Here is a 14,698-nt window from a genome sequence, read left to right on the forward strand (position 1 = left end):
TGTGAGCCGAGTGTTATAAGTTATAACCGCTGCACCACCCGGGCGGATAGCACATCTTCACGGCAATAGAGCCAGAGATTAGTCACAGCACCTGGCACACCACATCCAGTATACATCCTTATCTGCTTGCGATTACAAGTCACGCGCCTATTCAAGTCCAGCGGTGACCCGAAACACTGTCAGCGAGGGAAATGAAAGCACAAGCAGAGCATGCGTGATTACCGTGACGCTGCCGGTGCCACGCGTCGCGTGCAGGCGCTCACCTGGGGGAGCGCTTGCACCACCACTGCCAGCAGCGCCTGCATCCCCGTTGCCATCTTAACCAGCTTCAGCACTGCGCAGACACACACATAAACAAGCACGCACCCACCACGCACAAAGACAAAGATCCCCCGTGTAGCCTTGAGCAGGATGTTGGGGAAAGTGCTGTTAGCGAGCATCTATGAAGGCCGGCAAGGCACACGAGGGGGTAGGCGACCGAGTGGGTGATTGAGTGAGTTAGTATCGGGGTGAGTGAGCAAGCAAGCGTGTGAGTGATTGCGTGAGTGAACGTGTGCGTGAGTGTGCGAGGTGAGTGTGTGAGTTACCGCGTGTTATGCGCAGGACCCTCATGATGCGGATGATGGTCGGGTTGATGGGGAGGGAGGCACTGATCTCAATCTCCTCCAGGATAATGCCCATGATGGACAGGAGGACAATGGCCAAATCGAGCTGATTCCACCTGCACAGGTACAAAATGAACGTCAATCACAAAAACCATCACCACCATCGTCACTTACCATGTACATTTGACAACAGACGTTCCCCAACTATAGTACTGGTAATTATAAATTTGACCCGCATTTATATGAAGTTGAAGTTGTCCGTGAGGGAATACATTGGTATGATATTTAAACGCTAACCCTGCCAGCAAACCTCCAGCAATATACTGGAGGTTCATTAAACTCAATCAGGTAAGAGCCCATTGAGACAAACGTCTCTTTGTGAGTGCAGATATAACCTAAATGTCTCTCTGATTAAAAAAAAGCAATGGGGGTGGCATTCATCTGCACTGCTGGGGCTGAGCCAGTGGTAGAAATTCAACACTGCTATGACAGACAGGGGCAGTCAAATAGCATTGCGAGTGGGGTGCTCAAGGAAGCTTGTTACAAGTTAAATAATAAATATGCAATTGACCGAGGGGAGGACAAACTTAGACGTATAGAAGCTAATTCAGAGAATTCAGTTGTATCATCATCATCATCAAATCGTCGCTGTGTTAAAGGCCGCCCGGGTATGTCTGCTGACCTGTCCTTGAAGTAGCGTCGAATCCCGAACGCCAGCAGCTTGAGCAAGGCCTCCAGCACGAAGACGGAGGTGAAGACGTAGTTGCAGTACTTGAGGCCCTCGTTCAGAGACTGTCGGCCACCGGCGAAACGGGCGAGAGGAGAGCGCAGTTACGACGAGGTGAGGTTACGACGAGGTGAGGTTACGACGAGGTGAGGTTACAACGAGGTGCAAGCACAATTACCAGTGACATGACGCACCCCACGGTGCTTTACCGCAAACGGGAGTGACGACGGGCTTGCTCGGCTTGTGCTCTCCGTGTGCCACTGCGTGAAATCCTCGAGGCTGCTCGAGTTTGCCGCGCGCGTGCGTACGTACGCACGCGCGCGTGTGCGCGTGCGACATGCGTGTGGCCTCGACAAGGCCGACTCGGCCATGAATGAGAACCGCGTGCGTGCGTGAGTGTGAGCAAGGGGGAGAAGTTCCACTGTAGCTTGCGCGAACGCGCAACGATCCTTTGGGCACATGGCCGGCAGTCGCCTGCCCACAGGTAACGTCAGCTGCCAGGCGGCACCCGGACCTGCCGAGAACCTTCCTCACCTTGCCGGCTCGGCCTCAAATGAGCACCCTGCGCGGAGTGTGAAACGTCAGCATTTGGTGAGGACAAACGGGGCCAGGCCGTGGTTCTGACCACCACCATCACCACCACCACATCTCTCGTGTGGTGCCAGCCTTAACAGCGTGTTTCGCAAACAGCACCTGGCCCAACAGCCTGTTTGTGGCTATACGGTGGGCGGGAGTTCATTGTCTTTGTGCGCGTTGCACCTTGGGCTGGTTGTAGTGCTCCATCGCCATGGTGAGCACGTTGAGGCCGATGAAGGCGGTGATGAAGATGTCCAGGTAGCTTGACGTGCACACCGAGTGGATGAAGAGGCGCACGGGCGAGTACTCGGAGTAGTAGGGCTTCTTCTGCGCCTCTGGAGGAGCGGCGTGCGTGAAAGACAGCGACAATCACCATCGTCAGGAACCGTGGCAGCAGCAGCAGCAGCAGTAACAACAACATCTCCACGATGATGATGATGATGTTCACGATAGTGCTCAATCATGCTCGGCCTCGATCTCTACTCGTATCGTCACAACTGGTACCACGATACCAACTGAGATGTACAGTGTGTCCTTAAATTATTGGGCGTGTGCAGGGGTGGAGTGCTCCAGTTGCAGCTGTTTTCTTAACAAAACCCTGTTATTGCCTAATGTAGCCTGCTTGTATTATTATCTCCTGTACCACTGTGATGATAATCAGCACCACCACCGTTATCACCACCATATTCATCACTAGCAGGATTAAAAAAAAACACCACGATCAGCATCATCACCGCCATCCTCATCACGATCAGAATTACAATCACTACCAACCACTAGGATCAGCATCATCATCATGATCACCATCCTCATCACTAGCATAATTATAAACACCACCACCACCACGATCACCATCATCATGGTCATCACCACCATCATCCTCCTTGTCATCACGGCCGGGGTGGGGGGCACCAGATGGGCTTACTGCGTCGCTTCTTCTCGGCCCTCTTGAGCCTCTTCTCCTCGCGAAGTCGCGCTTCCTCGGCCTCCTGGTGCTGCCGGCACTTGTGGAAGTTCTCCACCACGACGCCCACGAACATGTTGAGCACGAAGAAGCTGACGAGCAGCAGGAACGAGATGAAGTAGAGCAGCATCCACGGGTTGTAGTTGATGACGGGCTGCCCGGGAAAGAGCGGCAAAGGCGTCACGTCGCGTGCGTGCGTTTGATCCGTTGGTTAAAGCCCCACGTGAAACGTTTCTGCATTGTAACGTCTGGTGGGGTGGGGGTTGGTGTTGTGTGGAGTTGGAGGGATTTGTGGCGATTTATATTGAAAAAACAGAACAATTAGTAAGCAGACACTTATGTATGTGTGTGTGAACGTCGGACTTCTTTCGCGCCGTACGTGGCCGACCGTGCTGATCGGAGGGCTGGCGGAAGGACAATAAACTAAACAGAAAAAAAGCAGTTCTCAAGAAATGAGAAAAAAAAATTAAGTTCTAAATAGTTGTCTTTGGACAGCGGTAGCAAGCGCAACATCGTTGTTAGCGCTAACAAAGACAAATATTTCCCACTCCTCCCCCCCCATATGTAGGACGACAGAGCTTGGGAAATTGTTGGTACCGCCATAAATGATTAGGCGCTTTCATGACTGCAGGAATTACTCTTTGTTTTTTTCGGTAAAGTCACGTAGAAATAATAAAAAATATAATTATATAATAGCATACGACGTTTCGATCGCAACACAAGCAATCATCATCAGGTAGAGGAAACACTTAACCGCAGATATATATACAGACCTTAAGTAGGGGGAATTAACACAGATATACCAGGGGATACAGAGAGACGGAACATCACACTAAATCAAACAGGGTTTAGCAAAATTTGGAAACTATATAAAGCAACACAAACAGTCGGTTAAAACACAATTAACGCATGGTTTGGTTGAATACGATGTTTCAAAGATTGTTAAATTGTAAGTTAAGTGTGAAATTTAAAGCCTCGGGATAGATTTACTTTACCCCTTAACTGTGCGCATGTCTCCCCCCCAAAGGTCTCTATACGGTAAGTATTCTATCACTATCTTAAATTTCAAAATAATCATTATCATCAACAGCAGCAGAATCATGCACTTGTCATGACGAGCAATAACATTGACATCGACAGGAGAACAATCATCAGCAGCTGTAGCAGGATCAACACTGTTAGAAAAATAATCATCAGGAATATCATCGTTATCAGAAACATCAATCGTCATGAGCATCACGATTATCACCGGAAGCAGCAGCAAAGGCGGAAATGCTATTTCCATCATGATTATCATCACCACCACAATCACAATCAACATCATCAGGAGCTGCAAGATTATCACTGTCAGTCGAATTATTAACAGCATCATAATTACCAGCATCATCACCAGCAGCAATACCTGCAGTATCAATATTTTCTAACATTATGAGAAGCAGCATGAACATATTTTTGTCATTTATACCGAAACTACTGTACGATTATACCAATTGTTTAACTTAAAAATGTACAACATTTCAGTACGAAAAAATCAGAACCAAAAAATAATCATTTAAAGACATCGTGAGTGCACGGTAAGTGGACAATGCGGACCACTAGCAATGATGTGAACAGACACACGAAGTCACCACAAGGTGGCAGAAGGAAACCATTGTATCGTCAAAAAACATCAGAAGCCACGCAAAATATAACCTCGGTCTGCACGGAACTTTCAACTCCCTCTTGACGTAGCCTCAAACAAGGGGACGGATAGCATTGCCATCTTTCCCACTGCAGACCAAACCCAGACATATTTCACAGTCAGCCGAGCCGAGGGGTCAGCAACTAAAATAACAAGAAGAGACATCTGTTTCGAATTCGGTAAAATAATATAAACACCCCCTTAATATTTCAAGAGCAGCAATGCACGTGGCGAATACGAGACGACGATCCTTCATAAATAACGTCACGGGACATTCCCTTAAAGAGGCGGCATGCGGCTCCGGAGCCGAAGGCTGCCGACCCCTGCCCATGGTGAACTGGATTTCCATGGTAAACTGGACTCCCATGGTGAACTGGATTTCCATGGTAAACTGGACTCCCATGGTGAACTGGATTTCCATGGTAAACTGGACTCCCATGGTGAACTGGATTTCCATGGTAAACTGGACTCCCATGGTGAACTGGATTTCCATGGTAAACTGGACTCCCATGGTGAACTGGATTTCCATGGTAAACTGGACTTCTATGATAAACTGGTTTTCCATGGTAAACTGGACTCCCATGGTGAACTGGATTTCCATGGTAAACTGGACTTCTATGATAAACTGGATTTTCATAGTAAACTGGACTCCCATGGTGAACTGGATTTCCATGGTAAACTGGACTCCCATGGTAAATTGGACACCCGTAGTCAGGGGTTGGCCATTAAAATAACAAGAAGTGCCAGATAAAAGTAATATTTCAAGAGCAGCAGTGCATTTGAATACAAGACGGTGGTCCTGAAAAAATAACGTGACGAAGCAGTCCTTAAAGAGCCGTGATTATTTGGCCGTCAGCGGGCGAAGAAGTGTCCTGATTAAAACGAAAACACAGACAATGTAAAAGATGCACAAATCAGGCTAGGAAAACATACATTTTTGTTGACGTTTACAGAATGGGCGTGAGGACTAGAATGCAGTCCGTTGTGACTGTTCAAGTAACTGGTCATCGGGTAAGGCGCGGATGCCGAGTGTGGAACATTACACATTCACTATTCTTGGGGTCTTTCGATCGCAACACAAGCAGTCGACCGCTTGTTTTGCGATCGAAACGTCGTAGTTTTTTTTTATTTTCTTTGAACCTATCTACGTGACTTTACCGAAAGACCCAAATAATAATAATGTGAATTACTGCAGTCACGGACGCTTTGAGTCAAGATTTACACATTTACTGTTTCTGTTACTTTTTTTTTCACGAGCACAATTAATCCGGAACGCGTTTACATCCACCCACAGACAACCCGTTCACTAACCGCAATACAAATGAGATGATTAAAACGAGACGGACGACTACAGATCCTCAAACCGAACCGTGGTCCTCAATCGGGACAATTCATCACGTCGACAGGGGCGCGGGTGGCGGTCGGGGACCGTTACACCTCCGCTGCCGCCGCCGCTGCCGCCGCTGCTGCTACTGCCCGTAGGCTGCAAGAGATGCGAGAGCGCCGTGTGTGGGGGAGAGAGAGAGAGTGGAGATGACAGTGGAGCTGAGTTGTACCTGCTGATCGAGCCCCACGGCATCGAGGCCGGTGTACATGATGTTCACCCAGCCGTCCTTGGAGGACAAAACGAACAGCGACATCAGGGCCTGAAAGCACAAGCGCACACGCCTTAGCAAACAAAGACAAGGGTCTCCCGTGTAGCCTTTAACAGACTGTTGGGGCAAGTGTTGTTTGCGAGCACCTATGAAGGCCGGCACAGCACACCAGGGGTTGCGTGGCCAGCATCTTGCCTGGCCGCTTTTGTCTTCCCAGTGCTGATATTTGTACACTGAGTGGATCTAGGGGATGCCCAGGACCAGTTCAGACAACTACTTGCCGCTGATGCGAGCCGTGGAATGGAATCGAACGCGGGTCGCCAGGTTCTCAACCACTTGTAAAGTGGCCCTCAGTGTTCACTGCACAAGACAGAGAGGCTCTTTGATTGGATTTATCCTTTCCTTGACTATTCACGCACTCGAACTTGTTGTGTACGTTGAACTTTGTTCGCACCGTATGTAGCCAACTGTGCTAATCAAGTGGTTCACACACCTGCCCGAGGTTGTCGAAGTTGTACTTGTGTTTCAGCCACTTGTAGTTGGCCCTCAGGCAGTCGGACTTGTTGGTGATGTTCTTGGTGTCCAGGCCCTCGCAGTAGTAAAACTTCCCCTTGAACAGCTGCGAGAGAGTGCGGCGGACAGGGGGGAGAGGCAAAGGCAGGCAACTTCAACCACCGAGACGAGCAAAACATCGCAATCCGTGTTCATCAATCAATCAATTGACCACTAATTAACCACTCGTAAAAAAAAAAAAACCACGAACCCCATCGCCATTAACACGGTTTTATAACTGAAGAAAAAAAATACATATAAATTCATAGCCGCTGTGAAAAATGGTAATTGCCCAAAATGTTTGAATCTGTTGAAGTGAAATTTCCTCATACATTATCATGCGTTTGTTGTGTGCTTGTACATCACTGCCAATGCAATCTCTTGTTTGCTTTTAGCTGCTTCCCTCCCAAATTATTTTCCAATTGAGCTTTCAGCATCGTATGATTAGATTCTTTTTTTTAAATGTAATCAGAAATTCTGCAGTAAAGATGACGTCACGGACCTATTTCTGACGTCACTTCAACAGGCATCTTCATCCACACTCGACGCATATTTCTACTTGCTTCTGTGCTATACTTTAATTAATTTATCTTGCTTTCATCAATTCCGTGACCCAGGTCACGATTGCAAATGAGACTCTATCCTGGTCTCTTGATTACACAAAATCAACTCGAAATTAGAACTTCAACCTTTTTAATGCTCTGCAAAAAAAAGTGTTCACGGCATATACGAAACGTGAACCAAATGATGAAGTCTCAGAGCTGGAATAAGGCAAATTAAAGCAACAAAAATGAAAGTGTAGGTACGGTGTTTTTTTTTTTGTGTGTGCACACGGGTTATCAGTGACGGGGCACAGCCCATCGCTGATCCTCACTCCACCTGAGAAGCCGCTTCAACCACGGGCTGCCATCGCCTGGGCTTGTGATCTCCACAGACCTCAGCGGTGCCAGCTCATCGAGCCTGACCCCTCAGCCACCGAGCCACCACACAAGTCCATACATTTGATTTGAATCGATAAATCAATCGCTGCGTATTCGTAGCCTTTCCGAGTTGTAGATCGATTCGTGCAACGACAACAATGTCATTGTTTGTCAAAACCTTCTCTCGATTTGTGTCCTGCACAGCATCTCTCACAAACACACGTATTTGTGTGCAGGGGTGTGACGAAGGATCGTTCCATTGATTAATGAGAATTCGTAACCTCGTGATACATCAATCAAATTGTGTGCACGAAGAATCTATATTTTTTTTATTTGTGTATGTTGTATGCTTTGGGTTCACGTGACCTCTACGGCTACTTGGAGGTACAGTACCAGCATTCACTGCGATGTAAAAATAAAAATCAATTCTTGAAATGAATCGTGGCCCTGAATTCTGGCAATTTGTCAAATCAGTGGGGAGGGTGTGGGGGGTGAATCCATACACCGCTAGTTTATGGAGGAGGTGTGATAAAAGTGCGTCCTTGCCGATGGCCAAAAGCAATGCCTGTCGCTTCACATCCAGTTCATGGCCTGACCGCCACCCTTGTGTTGTTGCATGTACCACGAAGTTGTTGCATCACAGGAAGTGCCGCCACATGGACTAACATTGCGAGACGTTACGCCAGGGGAACCGTTACGTAACATCAAAATGGCACCGCCAGATCTGAGATCTGCCCCTAGACTCACCAGGTGTCATTCATTGAGCTTCCATCCACCTTCAAGGAGGAGTACATTCCATGACAGCGTTTCCAATAAAAAATCACTCCGGAGTGGAAACGACACCAGCAAACCTAAGTGGTGCACTTCAGAATATTTCCAGAATCGCCAGCATTGGCAGGACTGCCATGCAGTGAGTCACTGGGACTTGAAAATGCTCTATGGAGCATCAGGAGCACATTAATTTAAGTGGAATTTAGGAGTTTTTTACGGTGAATTAGAGGATATGGAAATAGCATCCCCCACATCGATGCAGATTACAGTATTTTCACTCTATAAAAAGTACATTTAAACATCTTTATAAGAACAATGCAATAAACTAAACGTCCAATTCTGTGGTCACTGAGTTGCGTCATCTCTAATGACTGTCTTGAGATTTATAGATTCCAAAACACAGTAGAGGGCCGATCTCCGCCAGGTAACTCGGTTTCTTTCAACAAATAGAATTAATGGGAATAAAAGCAGGAAAAGAGAAAGTGGGGATGCGCAAACACTGTTATTGAATTAAGTCACCTACCACGACTAACAAAATAAACTCAACACGGTCCGTTTAACACGAAGCAGGCTTTTGCGGCCAATATCATCCATAAGAAGTTTTTTTGGGTTAGATCGCGTAAATATATAAATGCGTCGTTAAAACCCGCCACCACCCGACACAGCCAACTAGCAAGGGTTGTCATGCAAAAAGAACATTCCAATTTGTAACTAGTACAGCACACCGGTGTGTTGGAGAGCCAAGCCACAACATTTACAATCTGAGTACGACGTTTCGCCAGTAATTACAACTAGCTTCATCAGGTGACAGCCAGATTTGTGGAGAAGTCTTAACTGTTTCGTCAATAAACCTCTGGCGTTAAAAGTGAAAAATGTACAATAATACGACGCTTTGGGCAATGGCCCTTTATCTCGAAGGTAGTGGCCCCCCATATTTTAAGGCAGTGTTATTACTGGAGGTGCTGAGCTTCACGTAAATACAAGGATTAGTTACCCGGATAACTGTCTAGATATGGCTTTGGATCAAAGGGTGAAGATGGTACGGATGGGGACTGGCTGAGGAAGGATCCATGTTGTCGCATGGTGCTGGAAATGCAGTGGGAACACAGCGAATACGAGCGATTCGCCGGTTTCAATGAGCACAGATTTTAAGCAAGAATTCTACCACTGTGTTCTGCAAACCAAAACTAATGTCAGTGTTAAGAGTTGCTTAATGCCAAAATAAAGCACAAATCTATTTTGTAAGGCAGACCTGGGAATATACTTCATGTTGGCTCTGAAAGACGAAGCGTGATGGAATTTAGTGATTAATTAATTAAGTGCTGCAACTTTGATGCAAATATTTTAATATGATTAGGCATTCAACCTTCATGCTGTGATCCTCCTGTGATTTCACTCTGAATGCATTACAGCTTTGTCAGAACAATAAGAAGCAAAAGAACAATCGAGGATTGCTAATGTCCCGTAATCAGGTCTGAGCAAGCTGTGTGAATTTCACATTCCTATGACGGGCCCAGGTATGTCCGTAACTAACACAACATTTCCCACTGTCAACAAACTACCCCAAGCAGTGCAGCCTCAAAAGGCGGTGCCTCATTTTGTCCATCCTGGTGGAATTGTGATTGTGATGATTGTCTAGGCGGGGGATTTGAACCCATGCGTTCACAAATGAGGGCTGCGTTGCTCCACACAATGAGCTACATCATGTCCACACAGCTTCATAATATCATAAAACATGTATCCACCACCTGCTTTTTACCTGCAAAATGAACATCTGCTGTATTACTCGGGGCTTTGCAATTAAACGCAAGCAGATGTTTGAAATGAGACAAATTCTTGCCAAATTTAAATTCACTTAATTCTTAATCAATGCGCTGCGTTCACTTGAGTGGAATAACTTTCATAATTAATGTGTATGCAAATTGCTAAATCCATTCACTATTATATTAAAATCAACAAGGACAAAGAAGCACAACCAAGAATTACAGAGTGTGCAAGAGCGAATGCATTCAGTGAGCACCCATTTAGGCCTGGATAATGCAGATCACCACCACCACCACGACCAGTGCTTTTGTCGATGCAGCCTGGAAATGTTTCAATGTTTTTGTGTGTGTTTCGATTCTTGCCCTTCCCCCGCACCTCCGATTAGCACGGATGGCTGTGCGAGAGAAGTTCAACATACATGAGCACACACTCACAGCCCTCATTTCAATCAATCCACTGCTGTTGGTAAAAGGTGGAGGGGGGGGGCAGTACAGAACAGAGGTGGCGGTGGTAGTGCAACGGTTAACGGTGGGGAGCGGTAGTGCAACGGTTCATGCTCTGCAACCCGAGTTCGATTCCCGCTCATGGCCAACACCAGTGATGATTTTCTGAATCAGTCCTGGGCCTCCCCGACGTCGACTCAGCCTCAATTGAGTATCTGGTGCGGTGTGTAAACATCGCCACTGGGGAGACAGATGTGGCCGCGCGTGTTTCTGTCCACCCACACCCTCGCGTGCCGTGCCGGCCTTCACAGGTGCTCGCTAACAGGACTTGCCTCAACAGTCTGTCATGGCGATATGGGGGATCTTTGCCTTTGTACAGAACAATTATGGATTTTGCCCTCTCAAATCGATACATGCACTTGCTGTACTGTAATGAAGTAATAACCAAGCAGGTTCGGAGTCTCGTAGCAAACGGAGACCTCTGCGTGATCTTCGATTAACGACGTGCCAAACAGTTTTTTTTTCTTAACTAGCAGTTAAACGAGTGGGCCATTATTGTGTTCCAATGTCAAAGCCCAAATGCAATAGTTGAAAATGCTCGTGAAGATAATGGGAATAATAACCTTGCATCAGCAACAACAACGTCTAAAAGTACATTTTAAAATTAGAAATGTCCCCGACGGATGTCTGTCTTGCACAAGTGAAATTAAGTCTCCGGGGGGAGTATGAACCCCAAAAATACGTCAAACACTCAGCCATAACTGATGAAATTACAATAATTATTTTTCTAAAATATTTCTCTTCTAATGTTTTATACAAGGTCACGCGAATTAGACCCACGTGGCTCGACCACAGAGAGCTCTGTGACTACTCACTGTGAAAATGCAGTTAATTGTGGGTACATTTTTTCTTCCCCTGTGCAATTGCCCATAATGGAAGCTCATAGTTGCGAAAATCGTTGCTGTGATCATTCACATAAGGGTCATCGTGAAACTCGAACCTTTAAACTTGGACTAAAGTGGCCCATTAGGGTACACGCGGTAAAGTATATACCTGATTGAAAGCTTTCGTGACTGCAGTAATTCATAATCTTAGTTCTTTCGGTAAAGTCACGTTGAAGGGAAACAACAAAATAATAAAATATATATAAAACAATAAAAACAATAAAAATTATCACGACGTTTCGACCATAACACAAACGGTCGTCTTCAGGTGTGTTGGTTGAAGACGACCGTTTGTGTTATGGTCGAAACGTCGTGAGAATTTTTATTGTTTTTATTGTTTTATATATATTTTATTATTTTGTTGTTTCCCTTCAACGTGACTTTACCGAAAGAACTAAGAATATAAAGTATATACCGTTGCGATTTTAAGAGTACACTGCGAATTTAAGAAGACATCATACCAAAAGCATTGGAGTACGTTCGAGCACAGACACATATTAGAGTACTACTATTTAGCTCTTCTTCAAAAGCGACCTGGCCGTAAATTAGCGCTCAACGAAGTGGCTTATCATGTGGACATTTCGAGCAGCCAAATACTCTAAACGCACGTTTTTAAATGTGGAGGGAATAGCCGGATGGACCCGGAGAAAAATCCCCGTGACCATGGGGAAAACATGCAAACTCCAAATATACAGGCATCGTCTGGGTCGGGATTGAACCCACGACCTCCTGCACACCAAGCGAGGTAGTTAACATCTCATAGCCACCGCGGCGCCCCCTACTGGCCACTTTGCAGACCATCAGAACCGCGTGGCACCGGCGCTTCTCAGAACGGTACCTCTTCCTCTCCCACGATGTTTCCCGCACAGGGGAATTGGCAGTGACCATTGGCAGCTGCAGGATGAATAGGTTTCATATCAGGACTTTCAACATTTCCATTTCGCTGTCTGGCGATGACGGTGCATTAGAGAACACATAGTACACGTGTTTGGGGCACCTTCACTGAGTAAGACTACATTATAGTACAAGTATTAGAGCACATCAGAGTGCAGTACGACTATTAGAACACGTAAGAGTAAGGGCATTACATTTAGTAAGGACACTGTAGTTTATATTCTTAGCTCTTTCGGTAAAGTCACGTGCCTTTACCGAAAGAGCTAAGACTATGAATTACTGCAGTCACGAAAGCTTTAAATCAAAACATTGTAATTTATTGGAATATGGATATTAGAGTGCATCAAGGTAGGAATTTTAAGTCACATAACAAAATCGGCCAAGTGGTACTGTTGGCAGAGTGCTTGACTCACGGTGGAAATATTGTAAGGCCAGGAAATTGCAAAACAGCAACCACTTTGCCAATGACCAAATCACATTGAATGTGCCCGATCTCATTCGATCTCAGAAATTTAGCACATGCAAAAGCACTCCTTAATGGAATTAGCCGAACGTTCCAATGCAGGACTCCCCCCCCAAAATTAGAGTCTTCGGCCTCATCGAGGCTTTTCTGGATCAATAATTGACGCTGATTAAAATACTTGCCGCAGTTGCGGTCTGCCTTTACTTTCAACGAAAATGAAACATTTATTAAGTGGCTTGACGCAGCCTCCTCCTAAATACAGAAATCAATGAATCTTTCACAGCCGAACCATTTATGCCGCCTTTTAAAACAATCCTGTCTATTAATTTACCGCACCCCCCTCGTCTTAGTCTTTCACATTGAGAAGCGACCTCTTTGTGGTTGCAGATCAATTCATCGATAAGTCCGTGCCGGAGTTTTTAGTGTGCAAATTAGCTGCGGTCCGTGCGTGGAAATTGGCGACTAATTTAACGCGGGGGGGGGGGGGCAGGGGGGGGGCGCTGGCTACACACCCGCCAACTCCGCCGCGTCCATATTCCCCACGTGTCCTCTCCGCGTGCATCAGGAGGGAGAGAAATAATCCGTTTTGTGCCTAGCTGGCGCTAATTAATTGCCAGTCGATTGCGTCGGTTGGAGGTAGATTATCAAGCGAATGAATGACTTCGCCGAATGTAGCCATACAATGAATGGGTGTACAATTAGAAGGTAGCAAGGAATTCGCTAGGATTGTACTGACAAGAACATGTTAGTTTAACACGTAGGAGGCCTTCGCGACCAATTTCAGCCATAATAGAGGGTTTTTTTTTTGGGTCAGATCGCGTAAATATATAAATGTGTCGTTAAAACCCGCCACCACCCGACACAGCCCTTAACTAGTAAGGGCTGTCACGTAAACAGAACATGCCAATTTGTCACTAGTACAGCACACCGGTGTGTTGGAGAGCCAAGCCACGTGTTATGTTATTTGTATAATTCGTTGTGGTCCTAAATGTATTCATTGGAAAAATAAAATAAATTCAGGATGATAAAATATTTGGTATGCCCTTGAAAGGGATACACTATTTTACGAGGCATATATCTATATATTCTTGCTATCAATTGCACACAGTCTTTATCGTCAAATAAGTAGATCAAAGCTTATTAGATGGCTCAGTGATAATTGTTTATTACTGGGAGAGAGTGCGGATTTCTTGGTTACACAAGTAAATGACTACAAATACAGAGACACAAGCCCATACATGTGTCACGTAGTGCCGAGCCACTAAAACACAGCTGCTTGCCACAGTGGGGAGTCCAGGTGGTGCATCTGCCAGTCATCTCAGTCAGTCAACCCATTTCAGCGATACCTTGCTGATCTCGTCAAGCAGCATAAACGTGAACTCCGGTCATCCTTGCAGTGGCTTTTGGTTAACCATCGAACAAAGGCGGTCACTGTATCGCGCACTTTCAGATGCGCTTCAGCGGCCGTTTGGAACGCTCTTCCATCCGATATTAGGAAGCCGCTGGAGCTATGTACTCTTAAATCTAGATTGAGAACTCATTTCTTTAGGACTGATTTTTCTGTTTAGTGTGTTGTCCTTCCCCCACACCACTGTTTAGCACGGTTGGCTACGTATGGTGCGAAAGAAGCTCAATACACATACATACAGCACGCCGGACGTGCAATACACAGGTGGCCGGTTTGCGTTTGATCTCACAGACGCCACTTGAGATATGCACTTTCAAATCTATATTGAAAACTAATTTCCTTCGGTATTAGCCACACCTCCCCCTCGTATGACATGCTGGCCTTAACAGAT

At 46.0% G+C, this 14,698-nt stretch overlaps 1 protein-coding gene across 4 annotated transcripts in view; it reads right to left on the bottom strand.

The window, feature by feature from the left end:
- The window catches only part of LOC116946253 (voltage-dependent T-type calcium channel subunit alpha-1H), a 363,323-nt gene that overhangs the window by 18,012 nt on the left and 330,613 nt on the right, over positions 1 to 14,698 (bottom strand). For all 4 annotated transcript variants that reach the window (XM_076069824.1, XM_076069825.1, XM_032961269.2 and 1 more), the window contains exons 24-30: positions 6,642 to 6,767; positions 6,110 to 6,199; positions 2,834 to 3,026; positions 2,092 to 2,243; positions 1,288 to 1,397; positions 588 to 721; positions 264 to 334 (exon numbers count right to left, since the gene is read on the bottom strand). In XM_076069824.1, the coding sequence (XP_075925939.1) occupies positions 264 to 334; positions 588 to 721; positions 1,288 to 1,397; positions 2,092 to 2,243; positions 2,834 to 3,026; positions 6,110 to 6,199; positions 6,642 to 6,767 (876 nt within the window). The remainder of the gene's footprint in view (positions 1 to 263; positions 335 to 587; positions 722 to 1,287; positions 1,398 to 2,091; positions 2,244 to 2,833; positions 3,027 to 6,109; positions 6,200 to 6,641; positions 6,768 to 14,698) is intronic.

Source organism: Petromyzon marinus, chromosome 26 (genome assembly GCF_048934315.1).
Source record: "Petromyzon marinus isolate PM22_M1 ecotype Great Lakes invasive population chromosome 26, UKy_Petmar_22M1.pri1.0, whole genome shotgun sequence".
Taxonomy (NCBI): domain Eukaryota; kingdom Metazoa; phylum Chordata; class Hyperoartia; order Petromyzontiformes; family Petromyzontidae; genus Petromyzon; species Petromyzon marinus.